The 22,450-nt window shown below is 44.5% G+C and overlaps 1 protein-coding gene across 1 annotated transcript in view; it reads right to left on the bottom strand.

The window, feature by feature from the left end:
* Positions 1 to 22,450, bottom strand: part of Kif5b (kinesin family member 5B) — a 42,926-nt gene that overhangs the window by 4,571 nt on the left and 15,905 nt on the right. Inside the window, exons 6-25 of the mRNA XM_060380631.1 lie at positions 22,075 to 22,130; positions 21,896 to 21,983; positions 21,613 to 21,737; positions 20,111 to 20,215; positions 19,687 to 19,832; positions 18,857 to 19,005; positions 16,991 to 17,184; positions 15,801 to 15,869; positions 12,828 to 13,034; positions 10,124 to 10,267; positions 7,948 to 8,136; positions 7,446 to 7,563; positions 6,866 to 6,927; positions 6,667 to 6,776; positions 5,772 to 5,873; positions 4,514 to 4,574; positions 4,353 to 4,424; positions 4,105 to 4,209; positions 2,670 to 2,886; positions 1,993 to 2,139 (exon numbers count right to left, since the gene is read on the bottom strand). Coding sequence (XP_060236614.1) covers positions 2,009 to 2,139; positions 2,670 to 2,886; positions 4,105 to 4,209; positions 4,353 to 4,424; positions 4,514 to 4,574; positions 5,772 to 5,873; positions 6,667 to 6,776; positions 6,866 to 6,927; positions 7,446 to 7,563; positions 7,948 to 8,136; positions 10,124 to 10,267; positions 12,828 to 13,034; positions 15,801 to 15,869; positions 16,991 to 17,184; positions 18,857 to 19,005; positions 19,687 to 19,832; positions 20,111 to 20,215; positions 21,613 to 21,737; positions 21,896 to 21,983; positions 22,075 to 22,130 — 2,450 coding nt within the window. The 3' untranslated portion in view covers positions 1,993 to 2,008. The remainder of the gene's footprint in view (positions 1 to 1,992; positions 2,140 to 2,669; positions 2,887 to 4,104; positions 4,210 to 4,352; positions 4,425 to 4,513; positions 4,575 to 5,771; positions 5,874 to 6,666; positions 6,777 to 6,865; positions 6,928 to 7,445; positions 7,564 to 7,947; positions 8,137 to 10,123; positions 10,268 to 12,827; positions 13,035 to 15,800; positions 15,870 to 16,990; positions 17,185 to 18,856; positions 19,006 to 19,686; positions 19,833 to 20,110; positions 20,216 to 21,612; positions 21,738 to 21,895; positions 21,984 to 22,074; positions 22,131 to 22,450) is intronic.

Raw genomic sequence — 22,450 nt, 5'->3', positions numbered from 1 at the left:
CTACACACATCCAGAAGGAGGCAGCATACAGTCATGACATGGGATGTCCTTGCTCACTGTCACTAAAAGCTTACAGAAAGGTATGTTCTAGATTAAAAGAAATTTAAGACCGGGTACGGTGGCACACGCCTTTAATCCCAGCACTCAGGGAAGGAGAGGCAGGTGGATCTCTGTGAGTTCAAGGCCAGCCTGGTCTACAAAGTGAGTCTACGACAGCCAAAATACACAGAGAAACCCTGTCTCAAAAACAAAAAAACAAACCAAACAAACAAAAAGCCCAACAACAACAAAAAGAAATTTAAAGTGAAAAAAAAACTAAAAAGTCCTAGATCATGCCCTGGTTTAGAAAAAGTAGCTACACAGGATGTTAACAAGAAACAGAGAAGGGTTTGGGGTACAGCTGGGTAGTATTTGACTAGTAAGGCAAAGCCCTAGTACCCTGAGAGAGGTACAACAGAGACCCAAGTTTGGGTAGGAATTGGTATTTATACATATTAAATTTGTTAGGTATGAATGACTTATTACAGCTGCACAATAAAGCTATTTTTTGTGGATCCACAACTTATTTTTATATTGAATTTTAAATGGACTCGAAGAATGGGTTAACTTTTCCTGTGTGTGTGTATGTGTGTGTGTTATATGTATGTAGTTTGTGTGTACAGAGGCCAGAGAGAGGTCATTTACTTCACTGCTGTATGTTTTTGACACACGTCCCCTACTAAACCTGGAACTTTCTGGTTTATTAGCTGGCTGTCCAGTGAGCTCCAGGGATTCCCGCTCCCGGAACCTGGGTTTACAGATGTGTATTTCCATGTCTAGCTCTTACGTGGGCCCTCATGTCTCAGAGGCAGCACTCACTTGGCAAACTGACTGAGCCAAGTCCCCAGTCCAGAAAGAGCTGACCTTTACTTTGTTCAGGCTCTCCAATGCGACAAAGCCAGGCTGACACTTAGAACTTCCAACTTTAAGAGGAAACACACACAGTGTTACTTTTTAACCTCTACAGATTATTGCTTTAATCTCTACTCAAGAGTTAGAGTCAGCACTATGCAAAGTGTCAAAACAAGATCAAGCAGAATTAAAATACATGAGGCCTGGCATTTCCCAGAAGCAGGAAGGGTTAGCCATCTCCATTACCTGGTATGTTAAAACTCCAGCATTTCCTCTGGGACCTCTGCAGTACAGTCAGACTTGTGGCAATGTGTCATCAACTATCAGGCAAAGTGTGGAGCGGATCACTAATTAAAACCCTATCAAGTATCACATGGTGTCTGTTATCTCTGGAACTTTTAAATTTGAAGTTACAGCATAGACTAAAGAAAGCCCTCAAATGCCATTCTATCTTCTTGCCAGAAGCAGACAAGCCTGAACTTGATCCCAGGACCCAGATGGTGGAAGGAGAACGGCTTTCCCAGTTATCCTCCATTCTGCATACTTGTGCCTACACAGATAAAGTCCACCTTCATTTAATAAACCAATCGGATACTATTTTGGGCCTACAAATTAGAAGCTTATGAACTATTAATAGTCAGTGCTGGCAAGGATGCAACAAAATGCTAATTTTTATGAAGATGCAATTTAGGCGGTCTTTCTAGGAAGCAATTGTAAGAGCCTTAAAAATGTTCACACCTTGGTATTCCAGTTTGGAGAATGAGGTAGTATAAAGACATTTTAAATTTCATTTAAAGAAGTTTCAATTTCAGAACAAAGTTAAAGTGCTTTATTAAATTTCTAGTAAAGGGAGGATGATAAACTAGAACACACCCATTGGGTAGGATAAAAAGAACTATTATAAATGACCCAATGTGAGTTTTAAAAACATGAAACTGAAAATCTAGATTATCTGAATCTGTAAGAAACCACACCAAGTTGCGTTCCTAAAACCACACATTGAAAATAAACTCTCGATCCTAATGTGAAACTCAAATCCCAAGCCGGGAGCTCAGCATTTCCACACACAGCTACAACTCAAGAGCCGGCGTGCACCCGCACCTGCGCTGTGCCACGTTCAGGCCTGCTTGCCTCCGCCACCTCGAAGCGCCACTGGCTGGTTGTTCTGCACAAGGGTTCCTCCTCCACGGACGGCACCTGGGTGCGTCGGAGAGGCTGCGGGGTGCTGTCCAGGCCGGATGGGCTTTGCTGCGAGACAAAGATGGGGTTAGAAGGCTGCAGTGACAGCACTGCGGCCTCAGGCTTCTCTAGCCACTCCCCGTTCCCGAGTTCTGTTCCGGAGCCCTGGTTTCCCGAGAACAACTCTGCACGGACTAGGCTGGCCTGCAACTCACAGCTGGGCAATTTTTTAAAGTCAGTTCTCTTCCCACTGTGGGATTGAGAGATCAAACTGCAGCCATCAGCTCGCGCGGGAGCGCTGCCACCTACAAGCTCTTCCATCTTTCTTCTGCACCAATAACTATTCTGAGGCATGAGCAACTAACTGCCGCCGCCATCTGGCCTTTCCGGAAACTCTCTTTTGCTGGGGTGGTTTTACCTAGACAGTCTCTCCTGGCCTCTGTCTATCCAGGTTTTTAGTTACCTGACAGTGAATGTGGCTATCTCTCAGTTTCTATCTTCTTTCCCAACAGCACCACTCTTTAGTGCAACGCCGCCCTGACAGCTCGATAGAGGAGACAGGTGTTGCCAAGCTCCCTGGGAGTGCGTGTTCTACTCACCAATCTGCGCTGAGTGGCCCCTTCTGGCCATGTTCTTCGACCTGACCGCCTCCTTTATCCGGTCTACTTCCTGCTGATAGCGTTTGCGGTCTCGAGATGCATTTTCTTTGGCTTCTTTCAGGGCTGACTCCAAAGCTTTCACTCTCTCGGCAGTTGCTCTCAGCCGTTTCTCCAGCTTTGGAAGCTCACAGCGAAGATCTGCATTGTCACGGACCAACTGAAGTTTACCAGGAAAATATGAACAGCTTTTAATGAGATGATTTAAGAAACTGAGCATTTTATGACTGCAGTTTAGCAAAGGAAAACTACATTTTCTGTTGAGCTTCCCCACGCAGGCAGCACCGTGCAGGAACGCACACCTGCCGGACATATCCCCCACAACACTGGTGTAGCTACGTTCTGAGGCAGCCGCTACAGTAGCCTCACACCGACTCTATGAGAGTGCTGGCACGGCCTCTGCCTCCTGAGGCCTGGGATTAGAGCCATGTCAGCACATGGCTGTGACGCTGAGGGCAGAGGCCAGGGTGTCCTGCAGGCCAAGCCAGCACTCTCCCAACAGACCATCCCGGCCCTGTTCGTTTTTATGCACTGGGCTGGACCGCAATCCCTCTGCACCTGGGCGAACGATGGAGTAGAACATGGCGCCAGTACACAGCGCTTCCTGCGGTTATACACTTAGATGGTAAAGCAACCACCCCCCTGGGTCCATTTTTGAGACAGGGTTTCGTGTCTCCCAGGCGGCCTCCAACTCAGGTAGCGAAGGTTGATTCTCCGGTCTCTATGCCCCCGGGGATTGCATGTGTACATGAGCAGTTTTTATGGGGTGCTGGCCACTGAACCCAGGGTTTCGTGCATCCTAAGCAAACTCTCTACTGCACCAAGTCTCCAGCTGCTCTGCGGGACCAACAGCCCGAGGAAACACACTAGTAAAGCTGCAAGTCTTAACTTCACACTGGTGAGAGCCCTCAGTTGGCAGTGGCAAAGCTCTATGTTTAAAAATTAGCAAGATAGATGTGTTCCTTTAAAAATATGAGCTGCTTAGTATATTACATTGTGTACTTCAGATTATGGGCAAAAAGATCAACAAAGGAAAAGACTGTGCCTTAACTACAAGAGGTAGCCTAGCAAATTAACAAATCCCACCTTCAATTCCACAGGGAATCCGTTTTCATACTTTCCCTAGGCTTTGTTTCCTAACAGCTTTGAAAAAAGCACTGACTCCCCATCCGGGCATGGTAGCTCATAATTGCTGAGGAAGAGCAAGACCCAGGCGCAGAAACCAAAAACTACAATGTCAGCTTCCCCGACAGCGCCCGCCTCTGCCTAACTGCCGGGAGAGCCACAGGGCACAGGGCTCCAGGCTCTGGATGGGTACGAGCTTCCTACACCCTCACGCCATCTCGCACTGCCGCCACCCCGCACACTCTCTCAATACCTGTTTGTGCACTTTGGTGAGCTGTTCGAGATTGTTCTCAAGGAAGGAGATTTTCTGCTTCTGTGCCGCACTGCCGCCTGTGTCGTCCGAGTCAACCTCGGCGCTCTGAGGAGGACGGCGAAAAAGCAGTGAGAAAGTGTAATGACCAAAGCACCCGAGCTTCCTCCACACACACACGGACAGAACAAGACGCACGCAGGCACGACCAATACAGAGACTTAAGGAAAGAGCACCACACAAAGCGTCACCTTCTTCACCCGGGTGGCCAGGTCCTGCACGAAGAGCTTGCGCAGGCTGTGCAGAGTCTGCAGCTCCTTCGCCTGGAGGGAATAGACATTCGGTTACATTCACAGTGACGAAGACACAGAAACACACCGCACCCCAGTCCTCCTGTGCCCCATGTCCTCACCACTGTCTCCTCCAGACCCTTCAGGTCTTGCCTCGCCTGCTCCCGTCTGTCTTGCATGACCCTAAATTGAAGCAACAGTTACAAAACGGTTACAGGTCTTTAATTGAGTCCATAAATTCCAGTTTTATTTAGCAAAAATGAAACCAAACTTTATGAATTCAAATAGAAATGTACTTAAGAGTTAAACAACAGTCTGCCCATGCCGCATCTTTTGAATCTGTATGTACAATTTCAGTCTTTTACATTTTATATTTTATGAGGGTCACACAGATCAGTCGTCGTGTGACAGTTCGTATACGGAATGACTCAAAGTTTACCTTAAAAATACGGTACAAAGAGTAAGCTGCTAGTTATCCAAAATGATATTCCTTAAAGAGACTGCTGATACTAATATTTGTCTGAGACTGGAGTATTTTACAGCACACAAAACTCTAGCTGCAATCTGGTAGAATTCCACCTTCACTGGCTAGCCCTGGAGAGCTGGGCCTGAATCCAGGGCCTCGTGCGTGCCTGGTACCTTCCCCACGCCCTGCAAACATTCCACACCCTCAGCAAAACCTTCCCACAGCCTCTCTGCCCTGCCCTCCAGAGCAACCATCCCACTGTGTAGTTAGGCCCAGGAGAGACTATCACCATGAGCTCTGCGCCTACTCCCACAGTCTGGAAAGCCAGTGACGCACAGTGAATGAAGAAATGAGGGGAAACCGTCTGCTCAAAATGTTATGGTTAGTAGGCAGGAGGATGGTCCGGCAGCTGAGAACACTGCTACTCTTGTGGAGGACCCCAGTTTGAGCCCCAGCACCTGTGTGATGACTTGACCGAGTCTGTGGCTCCACTGAGAGGGGGTCTATCACCCTCTTCTGATCCCTGGGGGCACCAAGCACACACATGGTCAATGTGCATGAATCTGGAAGGCCCCTCATACACACAAAGAGAGGGAAAACAAAACAAAAAACAAGACACCAAAACTTCATTTTAAAAAGGCCAAAACAACGGCTTTTCTACGAAAAAGCAAATCTGACAAAATCAAGTATTAGAAGCATACCCTGCAACTTTTTAAACTGTTTTTTAGATATTCAGACGGTTTCTATGGCAGGCTCTGAGGTGCTGCAGACCCAGGCCAGCAGGCAGTCTGAGAAACAGGGCTGTGGTCTCCTGAGACCTCGCATGCACATGTCATAAAGCAAGGCAGAAGACAGCCACTCCCAGAAGCGCCTCCAGCGGCCCACAGGTTTAGGCTGCGGCCCCGGGTACTCACGTGAGCTCGTGCAGCTTCCTGCTCTTCTCCTGGTCTGCGGCCTTCAGCCTCTCGTGCTCCACCCGCAGCCGCTCCTGCTCCAGCACCATCTTCTGGTTTTGACTGACAAAACAACAGAATACAAACTGCCTCAAAGTTTCCTGAATGTCATCATCAAAATTTCGCTCTTTAGAGGGGGCTTGCGTTTTAAAACAAGAGCTCGGGAACTTGAAATCCTCCTGCCTCAGCCTGGAACTAGAGGTGTGGCACTACGCTGGGCTTCAACAAGACTCTAAAATGCGCAATCTCGTTTGCCAGCTGGCCAGGGTACCATTACACTGTTCTCATGAGGGTGGGAAAGGAAGGGGCGTGGGTACTTTCAGTCATACAGTATCTTTCACATGACTATTTGAAATCATTTCTCTGCTCCCACAGCTTGATATTTGCTTCCATTAGGTATTAATACAGCAAGAACCATCTCCCAAAATTTGTCAGCATTTAGTTTGCTCTCACTCTTGTTTACTCAAATCATCACAGATTTCTGACTTAGTCTTTATGTGTGAAGACAGACAACTTAGAAGAAATGGCTTCCAGATAACTAAGACAGTGACTACTGAGAACAGAACACCGTCCCCACAGTCTCAGACCCCATGGAAGCTGGCAGTTATCAGCACTCACTGTCAAGCTGGAGGTCCTTCCTCCCTTTTTCCTTTACAAAATATTCAGATGGAAGCGCTAAAAACAGTGTTTTCAAAGCCGATCTACAACTTGGAATATTTACTGAAAATGTAACGAAAGACTAACATCACTGACAACAGCAGGTTTCTAGGGAGGATGTATGTCTGTTAGTGCCTCCTGTCTCAACAGGGAACCTTTCTGAATCAGTCTCCAGCAGCTCGGAGAAAAGCACACTTACTCTTGGAGATCAGTGATTAGTTTTTCCTTGGCCTCAACTTCATCTCTCAAACTGCTGATTTGTTTCTGATGTGTTTCTCTGTGACTCTGGATCTGCTGCTCAACAGCTTGCTGAAATTCATTGGAAGGGAAAAGATGTTAGACTCAGTTTCTACAATGATGGACTAAAACTTTATGGTGCAGTAGCGTGCCAAACTTGCCTTGACTTCATTTGCAGTCTGAACCTTGTTTAAGTGTTCCTTTTCCATTTCATGGACTTTCTCTGTTTGGCACAGGAGAGTAAAAAACCAAGGTCAAAGTGAGCCTTAAGATTCCTCACGTAAACAGAGGGCAAATAAGCGTGATAAGGACTTGGCGAAACTCTGCAAGCTCAGGAACACTAGGCTGCCTTGTAACCACTGTACTGACATCACAAAAGGGAAACGAGATATTTCTAAGCATTGTATAGTGTCTATTAGGATTTAAACAAACGCATACATGTCTAAATGTTGTGGGACTCTCTTGAATTGCCACTGATCTCAACATAGTTTGTTATTTTGTAACGTGTATTTGGACTACGCATGTTCACAAGGGAGTGTTCACTTGTGTGTGTGCTGGAGGCCAGGGGCTTCCACGCATCCTCTATCACTCTTTAATTGTGAAAAATATTTCAAAGGCACACTGAAGTGGATCATTCTTCACTATTCCAGATTCTCTACGTTCTTCCTGCTTTTCAGGGCGAGCGTGTGCACAGCAGTTCCATTACAGTAGGAAGGTGGACGGAGCAACCGAAGCCCGTACCTTGTGCCCGCAGCTGGACGAGCTCCTCACCCAGGGAGTCGACAGACTCCTCCAGCTGCCTCTTCTTCTGCTCCACATTCTGAAGGTACTCTGTCAGGGACTTGATTTTGGCTTCGTGCTTTCAGGGAGAAAACAGGGACGTGAAGTGGAGAACTATCTCACGCGCATTCTACAGTTCAAATGTGAAAGATTAGAGCTTACGCGACTACACAGCTTACACGACCTATTACTGAGAGCTCCCCATTGCTCCCAGCTGAAGACAGAAGTCACTGCTCCCTGACGTCTCACTCCCCCATTCTGTCAGTCACACGGCTCTAGCTAATTTCCACACTTAGTATGTCCACATGAAATCATACACTTTGTTATACTGCAGCTACACTAAAAAAAAACGCCTACTTTATTACTGAAATACACGGAAGCTTATGATTCTGAACACTTATAATAAATGATAAATGACTTTTAGACTTTTCAGAACAATGGGAAACTACTCTGAAACACTTACCTGGGAGATCCGAAGCTGGCACGCTGCTAACTCCTTCTCATTCTCTTCCATTTTTTTGTTGCTCTCTGCCTGTGTGCTCTCAAGCTGTTTGCAGCGCTTCACCATGGTTTTCACCTCTGACTTCATTTTGCTGATGTAGAGCCTTGCGACAGTGAACTCTTCATCTATCATGCCAGTTCCCTCCGGCTGCTGTGAGAAAAGCCAGGAGGAAGTTAAAGACAGGCTCACTCGAGGCAGCACACACCTTTCACGCCAGTACTTGGGAGGCAGAGGCAGTCAGATCTCTGTAGGTTCAAGAAAAGCCTGATCTATAAGGCGAACTGAGTAAGACCCTGTCTCAAGCCCCGCCCTTCTCACACAGGGGAACAAAAAAGTTAGAGCCAACCATGTTCAATGTGCATTTCCCCAGGCTGGGCTAGAAAACCTGGCTAACTTCGGGGTGCATTTTCACAGAGGCCACAGGAAGCCAAGATGTGTATGAGCCACGGTGTGCAGGTGGAGGGCAGGGGCGGCCTGCAGCCCTCCCCTCCCACTTACGTGAATCCCAAGCTGACTCCCGGTGCACTGGGTTTGATGGCAAGCCCCCTCTACCACGGAGTCATGTCGCCTTCTTCTGTTTGCTGGCTTTTGAGACAGGGCCCTACTCTGTAACTTTGGCCATGAACTTCAGTCACCTTGAAAGTTCAAGTAGCCTCTGTTTAACATCACCCCAGGCAGGGCTACAGAATGATGAGCAGTGAAGTGTGTGCCATGACCACTGAGGATGGGAATTCCCCAACACTCACGGAAAATGCTGTGCATGGTAGCACGCACTTGTGATCCCAGAAATGGTGGAGGCAGAGACAGACAGCTCTCTGAGGCTCACTGGCCAGCCAGTGTGGGCAAGTCACTGAGCTTCCAGCTCAGGGAGAGCCTTGTTCCAGAATCTGACATGCATGACCGGGCAGATGGACCCAAAGGTAACGTGTGTCAAGCGTGAGGACCGCAGTGCCGAGCTTCAGAACATCAAGCTCAGAGGTGCGCAGCCCGGGGGCAAGCGGGGTCGCTGTGGCAAAGGAGCTGCTCACTGAGCTGCAGGTTCAGCCAAAGGCCGCTCTCAAAAACTGAAGGGACAGAGTCTGGCAGACACGGGTGCTGACCCTGGCCTCCACAAACACTTGAACACATACAAGGTTATTTTTTAAAAAGCAAAAGGTAACAATACGTCATTTCATTTATGAGCTTCCCCCGGAGCAGATTCACTACTGTCCAAATCTAATACGTACACAAGGGAATAAAGTTAAGACACTTAAAAAGCTATTTACCATCAGTTTCAACACGCACTGCGTGTGATGCCAATGCGCACGTGACACAGTGCATGAGGTCAGCTCTCCTGTCCAGCACGGGTTCCAGGGGTCAAACTCAGGTCATCAGGATTATGTGGTAAGCACCTTTACTAAGCTGCCTCATTAGCCCAGCAAGGCAACTGTGAAGAGGAAACCTTCGCACAGTTGAGGAATACTCCAACACGGCCCAAGAAGGGTGCTCAGTGTTATTCTCTTTCTGTGCTCCTGGTTTTCTCCCTCTTTTCTCATCTATTTAAATCACAACAGCTAGAGAGATGGCTGTGTGTTGAAAGAGGGTGCTGCTCTTCCAGAGGAGCTGAACTGTGCTCCAGCACCGACAAGGGGCGTTACAGCAGCCTGTAGCTCCAGCTCCAAGGATTCAACAGCCTTTTCTGTCCTCCTGAGCCACCCGTACACATACGCACGCACTCACACACACAGACACAGATATAAAAGTCTAAAGAGTAGTTAACACCACTACCAGGCGTGGCTATGAGGATGGCATGTATGAACAGAACTAATGGCAGGACTGAAGACATAGTTTAGTCATTAAAAGGTCTGTCACAAAAGCTTAAGGGGTTTTTAACCCACACTAAAAACACAAAGACTGAAAACAAAAAGCAGCCAGGTGTGTGGGCTACTGCACTGCCAACGCTTAAGAGGCGGGCGCAGGAGGCTCCCGTGGGCCAAGCCCAGGTCCCGCTGGGATACCTTCAAAAAACAAGGTAAGAAGCAAAGAGCCCAAGGGGACTGGCCGCTGAGCTTCGCACACACGTGCGGCTGCATCCGTGCCACAGCGCGTGTACACACATAACAGTGCGCTCAAACAGAAAACCGCACGTGTGAATTACCTTCACATCATTGTTTCCCACGGCGATCCCGATTTCTGCAAGGTCCTTTAATAACGACGCCATCATCTCGGCGGCTCGCTTCTTCTGGTGGTTGGTCATTTCTTTCAGTTTCTGAAGCTCAGCGTCAATGCTTGCTAGAGTTGCCTGACAGGAAGAAAGAGAATAAGGCTCTTCAAATACGCAGCACAGTCCGCCCCAGACCACTTGGTTCTTGTTTTGAGATCCTGGATCATAATGAATTGTGAGGTAGAAATAAGTCTTCAGCCTGTGTAAAGCAGGCAATGTTGTGTTCCTATGTCCCAGTAAAAGCAGGAGTTCTTTGGATTGGAGGTTCTCTGCACGGACATCCGAAACTGCAGCATGACTCGGGTATTACTATCACCCACTACTACTGTTTAATTTCTGAAATTAGTCTGAGCAAACTAATGTTTGGAATGCTATTCCCTGGCTTTGGACAACTACTTTCCATTCAGTTGGTATGCTTCCTTTATTCATTTTCTACATGCTCACGAAAGACAATCCACACAGTCTTAATTACTACTATTTTCACTACTTCAACATAAGTAATTACTTAGGCGATAATGATGAATGCCATTGAGTTTAATTATTCTAACTGTACATTTAAAATAATAGCTGGTTATCATCTACAAATTTTGAAAAGTACAATTTGGACCATGTTAAAGTGATGTATCAGCATCAAACGTAGAATTTTTAATGCAATTTACTGACTTTTAGCCAATATTTGAACACAGGTGCCATCATTTGCTTCTGTGTGTGTGTGTGGGGGGGTTGTGGTTGGTTTAGTTTCTGGTTATCAGTAGAACATATATTCTCCCAGTTTACAATATACTAGCTCTCCTCTAGGTTTCAAAGGTCAGCGTGCTTCTAGCATAAGCATTTACTACACTGGCAGGCATTTTCTTTAATATCTAAATAATAACACTGTTTACATTTAGAACCAACAAAATGGTGATTTCAACTCTACAACTGTCTTAAATACCAAAATCAATGGACAAAGACCAACTTCCCAACTCCAAGATTCACTGTTTTACCAAACAATAACTAGGTCACCTACAATAATTCCGCTTGGAGAGAGTTACAACATTCTTAGCTAGCCTTGGCTAAGTGAGTATGACAAACCTACCTGTTGTTTGGAGATCAAAAAACAAAGTAATCGGGGCAGCAAGCTTATTTTATTAAGAGTTCTATTTCTTTTTAGATTATTTAAATATGTTATGTGAGTATTTGCTTGTATGTTACGTATGTGTACAACACTACAGGCCTGGGGCGTGCCAGAGGAGGTCAGAAGAAGCACCGGGCGACTGGAGTTAGTTATAGGAGGTTTGTGAACTGACATCTGGAGTTAGTTATAGGAGGTTTGTGAACTGACATGTGGGGGCCAGGAATCAAACCTGGTTCTTTAAGAGCAACAAACACCCTTAACTACTGAGCCACCCTTTGGCCTTAAAGTATCTCAGAAAGAGGTGTATCTTTTAAAGGCGCTAGTTCATGGTACTGACGGCTTTCGTTCAGACATGTGTATAGGCATAAGGTTAGTGTGTAACTCAAATGCTGATTTCTGTACCCCCATACCTGGTTGCAAGCCTTGCTCTGAGGAACTCTGCTCCCCAATGGTCCCCTGACATGTCAATAAAGCAGCTAACAGCCAATCGCTGAGCAGAAGAGGAAATAGGGCTGGATATCCTACCAGCCAGGGGAGGAGTTGAGAGAGGAAGTAGGGGATTGAGCCTGGGGATTCGGCCATGGGAGAGGTCCAGGAAAGATGAAGACAGGAATGCGGGAGCAGGAAAGCTGCAAAAAGCAAGTATTCCTGGGATACGGGCTGGAGGAAACCAAATTGGCTTAGAGGGTTAAGAATAGAGTAGTAACTGCTCAGTTTTTGTGCTGTGAAGCTTATTTTTCAGCAGGCTTCTCAATGATTTGTGTGACAGCTGGGTTAAGCGAGAAGCTGAGAAAGAAACACAGTTGTATAAAAATAAGTGTAACACATGTGAGCACAGACAGAAAGAGATGGCAGGCACCAATCTAAACACAACCAGGAACTGGTTTCTAATAGAAAGGGTCAACAACTCGAACCAGAGTTGAAGAATCACAGCTATGTGCTGCTGGCAGCTGACATACGTGTCCGTCGCTACAGACCAGGAGGTCCTATTCCCAGCGCTGGAACGTCATGGCTCCAGTCAGGATTCCGGTGAGCAAAACAGTGACCACTCAAACTAACATGCCTTAACTACTCCGAGTAACTCAAGAAGATACCCGGCATTTCTTCCCTCCGCCCCCTTTCGGGTTGTTGAGACAGGGCATCACAACACAGCCCAGTCGGTCTTCCCACCTCTCCTGCCCTACCGAAAGCTACATGCCACACCCGGCCACGCCTCCATCTATTTCTTTATGTGCGTTCTTCTTGAGTTTGATCACCTGACAGCTTCAGTAAAGTATGCCAAGTCATTTAAAGGAACAATTAAATTTCGTATCAATATACTTTTAGGAACCAAAATTATAACAGGACTGCTGTGTGGCTCCTGGGCTTGGTATGTAAGGACAAGTGAGGGTGTGACCTGGGTGTCCTGAGAGCTGATGTTAGCAATATCTTATATCTGTATCTTATCAACATACAGGAATAAATAACCTTTCACTTAACATTACTTATACTTAAGTTTTAAGAAAACAAAATGTGTCTTACAGATTTTTGATTCAATTCATCACTAAGCAATTCATATTCCTTAGTTTTGTCTTCAACTTCCTGAGACTTCTGGTCATAATTAACAGCCAGCTCCTCTAAGGCCTGTAAAACTTCCTTGACTTCTTCTTTAGAAGCATCATTTTCTGCTTGGAGGCGATTCAGTTCAGTTTGCATATTATCTTGATCCCTTCTGGTTGATGCCAGAAGCTGTATAAAAGAATACGTAGAATTTTAACAAACTTGAAAGAAAACACTCATTTGCGTCAAGATTTACACAAACAAGAAATGAAAAGTCGCACCATTAAAGGTGCTGATACTTTATTCTTTAACACGTGCACTGAACATGGAGTTATGGACAGGCGATGTGCTAACACTTTGTACAACACAAGAAAGGAAGAGAAATAACCCACATGGTACAAATGCATACACGCAGGTACTCACGTATACACATAAATCAAAGTAAGGCATCTTTAAGGCACAGAGATTTGCTTTAGAAAACTAAGGGTGACCTCTGAGTCACGTCTCGGAGAACTTTGTCAACACGTTATGTTTGAACTGGAGAGAAGACAGAGGACCATCCACAACAGTGACTTTTCAGCAGAGACATTTGGAAAGGCACGGGAGTATTAGTATTAGTAACTGCTGGCAATAACAGCAGGGAGGAGAACCCTGAGTGCTAAATGCCCTGTAGTGCACGGTTCAGAATAGCAGACACTCCCACGCCCCACCCCTAACAGACGGCCTCCAAGCACAGTCCCAGCGGAAGCAGACAACAGGGACACCAGGCACGGAGGCACACAGCCACACAGCAGGGGGCTGAGGCGGGAACAGTGCTAGGCTAGCTTGGGTGCAATGTCAAGTTCCAGGCCAACTAAAAAGAAACACCTTGTCTCAACAATCCAAAAAGGTACACTGATGAAGACAGACTTTTCTGATGACAGCCATTTCTTTAGGCTCTCAAAAACACCTTAAATAGGGGTTATTTTGTCAATTGTCCCCAGTACACTGGGTAAAATAAAATGCGGATCTAAACTAAATCGTAAGAAATGTAGGAGAAATGAAATGAAAGGCGACACAGACTGACTGGGTTAGGCAGACAACACGAAGGAGTAAGTATGTTTAATCATGTGGCACTCATATTTCCAGAAAAATCACACAATTACTAACATCTATGATGGCTATTCTTAGTTGCCAACCTGACTACAGCTGTAATTAACTAAAACCCAAATGCCTGGGTACACGGGAGGAAATTTTTTGTTTGGAGGGGTAGGAGAGGGGCTGAGACGGGGTTTCTCTGTGTAGCCCTGGCTACCCTGGAACTCGGCTGGTCTCGAACTCAGAATCTGCCCATCTCTGCCTCCTGAGTGCTGGGATTACAGGCGTGTACTAGCACCACTGGGCTAGAATATTAGATTTAAAAAACCCACCACATGTTTCTGACTTAACTATCATGAAAAATTATTCACTGAACTCTGGTTTGGGATTAGGACAGAATTTTCAAAATTATGAACTAGCCTTTCAACACACTTCTGTCATTTTGTCTTATGCATTTATGGCAAGTGGCATTCTCAGCATCAACTTTTATAAAATCAAGATATTGAAGAACTAAGTGTGGAAGATGCTGTGTTCGGCAATATCAAATGTGCAGCAAGGATATAGTTCTTTATATAAAAACACTGAAGCACCCATTAGGATTCAAATCTCCTTTCATGTTTAAGAGCAAGAATAAATGCTTATCAAATAACTGCTCTAAAATAAACTTCATGATTTATTATCAGTAAAATGTTTGGGTCATATATCTATTATGCTGGCTAGTTTTTGGTTTTTCAAGACAGGGTTTCTCTGTGTAACCCTGGCTGTCCCGGACTCACTCTGCAGACCAGGCTGGCCTAGAACTCACAGTGAACCACCTACCTCTGCCTCCTGAGTGCTGGGATTAAAAGTGTCCTCCTCTACCGTCCCATGCTGGCTTGTTTTATGTTAATGTGATGAAGTTAGGATCATTTTGGAAGAGAGTACCTCAACTGAGAAAATGTTTCCACCAGACTGGCCTATGAGCAGGGCCATGGTGCATTTTGTTGACAGATATCTGATATGGGCAGGGCTGTCCCACAGGGATGGTGGTATCCTTGGGCTGGTGGTCCTGGGCACTGAGAGGAAGCAGGCTAACAAGCCATGAGAAGTCAGCAAGCAGCACTCCTCCATGGCTTCAGCTCTGCTTCCTGCCTTCAGGTTCTTCCCCTGGTTTCCCTCAGTGATAAACCAATAAGCTATGAGGCAAAATGAATCCTGTCCTCCCCAAGTTGCTTTTGGTCATGGTTAGCATGGCAACAGAATCCCTAGGACACCAGTATTGGTATATCTAGACTACTAGTGAGAAAAAGCCTGCGTTAGATACATAACACAAGTAAGGAAGTGAATATAAAAACTATTATGTATACAGTTGTCTTCCTCCCTCTCATCTATATGTAAATATTTTCCCCTAAGCGAGAGTATTTAACAATCACTCCAGGTAATTTTGTTCCCACATCTGTGGGAAATATTTAAGGATGATAGATACTGTGATCATCTAAATGAAGTAGAAGAGTTAGAGACACCACAGTTGTGTGGTCCAGAATTCCCTACTGTAGGTTCTGAGACAGGATCTCAGTACAGAATCCTTGCTGGCTCCGAACTTGACATGTCTCTGCCTGATTCCAGGATTACAGATACACATACACTACATGCCATTAACCTGGCAAAAACTAACATTTCAGAGAAACCGTCTTCTTCCTTCCATACATGAGAGGAAATTCAAGAATAAAAAGCATCATTCAATACATGCAAGGGTTAACTCACAGCACACAGATCCTTCAGCATACATACACACACTCAGTCATTTTAAAGCTACAGTGTTTAACATAACCTGCGCTCCAGAGTCCTCTCCCTTTCCATGATAAACACTAAAGCTTTTCTCGAAGCATTTTAACTCACCTCTTCCTGGTCCAACATTTGTGTCTTCAACTTCTCCACCAGTTGGCTTTGTTGGTTAATCTCTTCATCCTAAAAATTGTAAAGTATCCAATTAACAAAGCATACTATAACCTGGCTTGTTTCCCAACACCAACTCTGAATTACTACCCCTCCAAAATAGTCAATAGATTTTAAGTTTCCTAAGGAAACTTGAAGAGAAGGCTTTTCTTCATTAATAATGGTGCCATAGGCCATATAACCAAGAAAAGATCGAAGTCTGTGAAGTCACTTTAAAGGCTAAAAATCCCCCTAGTTTATTTAAAACTATTACAGAAACTAGTGATTATATATTCACCTCAAAGCCCAAAAATATTTCTATTGTGCCCATGCTCACAGGAAAAATAAGTTATGAGGCAAAATGAATCCTCTCCTCCCTGACTTGCTTTTGGACATGGTACTTAGCATGGCAACAGAAACCCTAAGACACCAGTCTTGCATATTTGCATACCTGGGTTCTAGTGAGAAAAGCCTGCTTTAGGAGCTTTTTTCTTGTCCTTTCCTCTTCCCATGAACTCTCATGAGGGACCTCAGATCTCTAAATGGTTGTTTCACTATAATTCTTCACAAACCCAATGACAAAATTTTCTAGTTAAGTTTTGTTTGCTGGTTAACGGGTAGAACACAGGACTGCATTCGCGGCAAGTAGCAAGTACTCTACCAAAGAGCCATGTTGTTTTTAGGTATGGTGTCTCCAGCTGGCCTCAAACTGGAGACTCTCCTGCCTCACCTTCCTGTACGGCCAGCACACGGAGCACTTTGTTCTGAGGCCCAGTTTCCACAGAGAACTGAAGTTTACTCTCTCCCTGGTGCTGTAATGGAAGCCAAAACCCCACGCAACACCATCAAGTCAGCACTTAAATGTGTTGATGCGATTCTCCCAGCCCTACGTCGCCTTGGTCTCATGTGTCCCAGGCTGTCTTCAAAGCCACCATGTACTCAAGGCTAGCCTCACACTCCTTCCTCCTGCCTCTGTCTCCTAAGCGCTGCAACTTCAGCAGGGCCACCAACCCTAGCACTACCTTGGCTTTCTGAAAGCTGACAGGAATAAAGGTGTAGACCACACGGAACCTTAATACTGAGATTAAAAAGACTGGTGTCAATAGCACTCTAAAACAAATGGACAAATGTAAAACAGGTAAAAGGAAACCTACCTTGTCGTCCAGCTGTTTATACAACTTAGCAATTTCTTCCTCACACGTTCTTCTTTCTGCATCTGTAAAGCTGCCGGCCACTCCGATCGCAGCCGCTGGCTTATCATTGGCAATAGCAGTATCTTTATCTGCTGCGAAAGCTTCCAAGTTGGCTTTCTCCTTGTCAAACTGCTCATCCACAGGCACTGTCTCCCCTGAAATGACAATGAGATGGTTACTACAAACATACGCATCCAAAAGCAACTGGCGTCCGTCCCTCTGCATGTCCACACGTTCCTTCTGCTTTGACCAGGTGTGTGCTGGCGTTCCCTACTGCCACTTTTAGCAGATTTGTTTGCGCTTTAAAAAGTTCTCCAGTGTCTGTCCATTTCTCACTCTGGTCACTGTTATCGTTTCCTCCACTGTCTCCGCACACTCTGCAGACCTCTGAGCGTGGGCACTTACAGCAGCTGCTCTGAACTGCCCTGTGACTCACTCATCTCAGTCTCTTTAGGGTCAACCACAGCTCCTTACATCTGAATCATCTTTATCGTGGTTTTTCCATCAGCATTTTAAGAACTACCTATTTAATCTAGTCTTTGCAGATTACGTTTGTTCAGGAAAGCCCACCAATAGCCAGCCCATGTGAAGATGTCCGACAAACAGCAAGCGTGGTCCTTAAGCTCAGGCCTTCTAAGCCGTGTGCCACTGAGGCCTGCCTGCTGGTGAGGGCTGTGCACATCCTGGGATTGCTGATGGTGGAGACAAAGTCCACTTAGCAGGCTTAAAGCCTGAGACTGCGGGTTCCCCTTGGCAGGGAGGCAGGACGGTAGGCGTCTGTTGTGAGGTACAGAGCAGAGGGAATCTGCCTAGCCTCGGGGTCCAAGGCACACTTTTTCCTTTTCTTCCTCCAGACCGTGAGTAAGAAACAGGGAGACATGAGTCATCCAAGCATCCTTCCTGAACCCTGAACTCCGCTTCTTACTGAAGTACCTCAAGTTCTACTTGTCAGTTATCACTGAATTAAAATGTTTCTGTAAACACTGATGGGAGTCAGGGCTGGAAAGACGGCTCAGAGGGTAAGAGCACTGGCTGCTCTTCCAGAGGTCCTGAGTTCAATTTCCAGCAACCACATGGTGGCTCACAACCATCTATGAGATCCGCTGCCCTCTTCTGGCATTCAGGACCACATGCAGGCAGAACACTGTATACATAATAAAATAAATAAATCTTAAAATTAAAAAAAAAAAGTGATGGGTATCAAGTCCCATTTCACCATCCTTTGTCTCTGTTCCTCAATATCAACAACTCAAACCAACTTTCTTTCTGGTCTATTCCTGAGTTTTTGTTAGTTTTCAGGTTGGCATACTCTTGCCGTGTACATCAGGCTCTGCCTTCTCAGTGCTGAGATTACAGGTGTGTGCTGCCACTCCCAGCTAGGTTTACATATAAGTACATATAAATGTATGTATGTATTCTATATGTATGCACATACATGTATTTTATAAAAGGCATCTTACACAGGCCATGAAGGGCCAAACTTAAAAATCACTGGGGCGCTAACTCCCCAGGGCTGGGATTACAGGTATGCAATGGATCTGGACACCTGAACTTCCCTTGATCTCACCCGCTTCTCTGAAATCCACCCACTTGGGCCTCTACTGACTCCTTCCCATTCTAGGCACCTTACTACCCTGCAGCATGTATGCTCTTACTGTTTCAGGTGACATAAAAACTGAATGACAGATCTTAATCTCTATTTGAAGACCCCTACATGCTTAAAAACTGAAAACAGGTTTTATTTTTATTTAACATTCCTATAAAAATCTCAAGTATCTATAACAGCCCTAAGTCAGAAAATTAAATGGCAAATTCTTAAGTTATTACCATTACGCCATCGGTTGAGTTCATTTTCAAGCCACTGAATGGTGTTTCGTAGAGTCTTATTTTTTTCCTTTTCTTTTTCATACTTCTTTTTCCACTGCTCTGCAGTTAACTCTACATTGACACAGACTGTGTTCTTAATTGTTTTGGCCCTAAGTGATGCAATTATGGAAAAGACATAATTAAGGAAGAACAATAATTACAGAAAAAAGGATATGACTGAAAGTACTTTTAATTAACATCCCTATTTAATATATGTCGATATAGCTAAGTAACAAATTCTCTAAGATTATCTAGTTTTTTCTTAGAACAAAAACTAAAAAATATAACATATACTAGTGTCTACTCACAATACAAATAAATTTGTCAGGCTTAACTCTTTGGTAACATTAAAAAAAACCCTCAAAACTAAGAAAATATATTTATTCTCCCAACTCACTGACAAGGTTGACTTAGTAATGTGAGTTATCACTGTAGGTGTAAGAAAAGGCTGTCACCGATTTTCCTACAGTAACTGTTTCACGGACATTACTTGAGCCTGTTAAGTATTCAGTGAGTTTAACACAGGCTCATATTTCTGACAGCTTTATTATTCTCTGACTCAAATGGTTACTTTCATCAATGGGAAATTAAACTCCAACGAAAATTTGACTAAATTTCAAAATTAATTTGAATGTCTATGAAAAGTTAAAGCTCATCAGTGTAAAATTTTATTACCTATGCCCTGATCAAAAGTCCAGGGTCTAGCTCTGACCACACTGGACTGCAGTGGCGCCTGTCTGACATAGTAATTTTAGTGCACAATGTCTCAGACCCTGTGTTCAACAACAGACCTCTGACCGAAGAGAAGTGTGGACTTCGTTTCAGACTCATTGTACGACGAGGGAGAGCAGCAGATGACAATAGTGGTCCTGCAGTTGCCGCCCAGTGAGTCCTGGAGGATTCTGGTCATCTTACTATCTCGATATGGAACATAGGTCTACAACAAACACACAGACAAACCCAGTGGGTTTTACACAGTAAAGTTCCTTCTCTAACTCTCGGTCATCCTGTTTCCGCCTCAGGCACTGTGATCAGATGTGCTTTCCCAGGCCTGGCTTGTTTCCTTTATTTTAACTACTTGAGTTCAAAATGAGAACTAGGCTACGCAGACTAGCGCTACACTCAGAATACACACTCATCCTGTTAACCGTCAAGTCTCACATTCCAGCACACATGCTAACGGTAGACAGGGAAGCAACAGATATGTGTACTCACGCTGCCCTCTGCCAAAGCCGAGATGACATTTCCGAGTGCAGAGAGGGACTTGTTGATGTTTTTGGCTTCATCCAGCACTGCACCTTCAGCTCCAGTTTTACTAACCTATAATAAGATCACACAATAATCAAGCAAAATTTCAAGTTTAAGATCATTTTCTTTCAGCTCTCCAAACAGTCACCAATGAACAGTAATAAAATGACAAAGGTGAAGGGTATTCACACTGACAAACTAAGACTCTGCACACCTACTATTCTTCTAAGAACCGGGTCAGACAACTAGTTGTTCAAGAATGTGGTTAAAGAACTATTAAATTTTATTTTTAGTGTGCTTTTGACAGTAACAAATTTATATGTTAATTTGTAGTTAACATTGTTCATTTCTTTGCCACGTTAAAAAAACAAAAAACAGGGCTGGAGAGATGGCTCAGAGGTTAAGAGTACTGGCTGCTCTTCCAAAGGTCCTGAGTTCAGTTCCCAGCAACCACATGGTGGCTCACAGCCATCTAAAATGAGATCTGGTGCCCTCTTCTGGCCTGGAGGTGTATATGTAGGCAGGACATTGCATACATAATAAATAAATAAATAAATAAATGTTGAAAAAAAAAAAAACACAAAAACAAACTGAAAATAGCCTAAACCATAATGCAGATATCATAACTGCTAAAAATAAGAATTCTAAAGTATTACATAAGCTAACCCATGACTTAAAACGCAAGCACACTGCCTAAATGAATTCAGACCAGGGGTAGTCACTGATAGGTAAGATGTGGATAAGACTTCTGGTAAACAAGACTATTATGTAAAACAAAACAGCATTAACGGTCACAGAAGTCCATATTAAAACACTTAACTATTCCCTTTTTATAGACTAACATTAGAATTATGTAAGACTGATAATAAAACAAAAACCTCCAAATTAGTACAGCTGACTCTCCTACGCCGACGGACTCAGTAGCCAAGGAGGAGAAACACTCCAGAACAAACTGCATGTGTCCCCAACATACGCGGAGTGTCTCTGCTGAGCCTCTGAACAATATAGTTTAGCGTCCACTCACTACAGTAGGCGTTAACAGCTGTCTACAGGCTCGTGCATACAGAAGAATGTGTGCAGGGTCTCTGCAAACACTACATCACTCTACAGAGACTGGAGCATCTGCGGATGCTGTATATTCATGACGGACGCTGTGAGGGTCCTCAAACAACCCCACGATATCAAGGGACAACAGGTGACCCAAGCAAGAAAGGTGGAGAAAGTGACAATTAATACTGATAATTAAGAGAGAGGGACTGAGAATAAAATTGTAAGAGCACATGCTAACAAGCTGTGAAGGAACACACACCCTAATTCAAACACTGTGTCTACTGACTAAATTGAATATAGCTAACTGATAGTCACTTGAGAGCAGGTCATTGACTTATCACATAGCATTGGCCAACAATTATAATTCTCAGATTACCAAATCCAACTGCACAAGTTCTCAAGAATTTCAAGAGGTTTACCTTTTCACTGCCAGCTAAATCAACCAGATACAGCTTCCCACTCAGTTTCTGTTCCGTTTGTGTATTTTCTTGTTTTACATTAATAAGAAATATACTGTGACTCCTAGAGCTATGTTCATTCATATCTGCAACGAAATTAGTAAGCAACTATCAATATAGTTCCTTCACTAATAATTTCCCCTAAAGCATTATTTTTGATAACAGAAACATCTTAAGATGAATAGACTGCCGCAGGATGTAAGGCTGACGTGCCCTAGGCAGGACTAGTGAATACTCTACTTACTTGTAACTGCTACATGCCTGTTGGATTTCCCTTCATCTATGGTATCCATAACTTCATCTGGACTGCATACAAAACGCTCTGTGCACCCCTGTGGGATAGTTTTAAAAGCATTGTTACCATCCTTTAAAAAGTCTCTCACGGGGCTTTCTGCAGTAATTGTGCTCTCCTATTGTAAGTACCTTCACATAGGGAACACGGTTTTTGTCTTCATGGACTGAAAGGTTGGTCTTTGAAACTGAAAAAGAAAAGCTGTATTAGCAACAGATGTAATATCAGCTATAAAATAACTAATACAAGTGGGAGGCTTACCTTAGCAGCCCAACAACAGGAAGTACATTAAAAAATCTATATTATATATAAGCTATGTATTACTATAAAAACCACACAAGGCCTGGTAAATCTACTAGGAGAGTAAGCTAGAAACTAATGTGACAGTATGAACGTCAAACTTGTAGCACACACGTTTCACAGATAAGAACATCAGGCCTCCACCAGCAGAGACTAACAGTCTGCTTAGGCTCTGCAGTTCTCGGCGTAAAGCTCTCATCACAGAAG

Source organism: Meriones unguiculatus, chromosome 3 (genome assembly GCF_030254825.1).
Source record: "Meriones unguiculatus strain TT.TT164.6M chromosome 3, Bangor_MerUng_6.1, whole genome shotgun sequence".
NCBI lineage: Eukaryota > Metazoa > Chordata > Mammalia > Rodentia > Muridae > Meriones > Meriones unguiculatus.
Note: the sequence above shows the minus strand (reverse complement) of the source record. Positions and strands in the feature narration are given on the sequence as shown.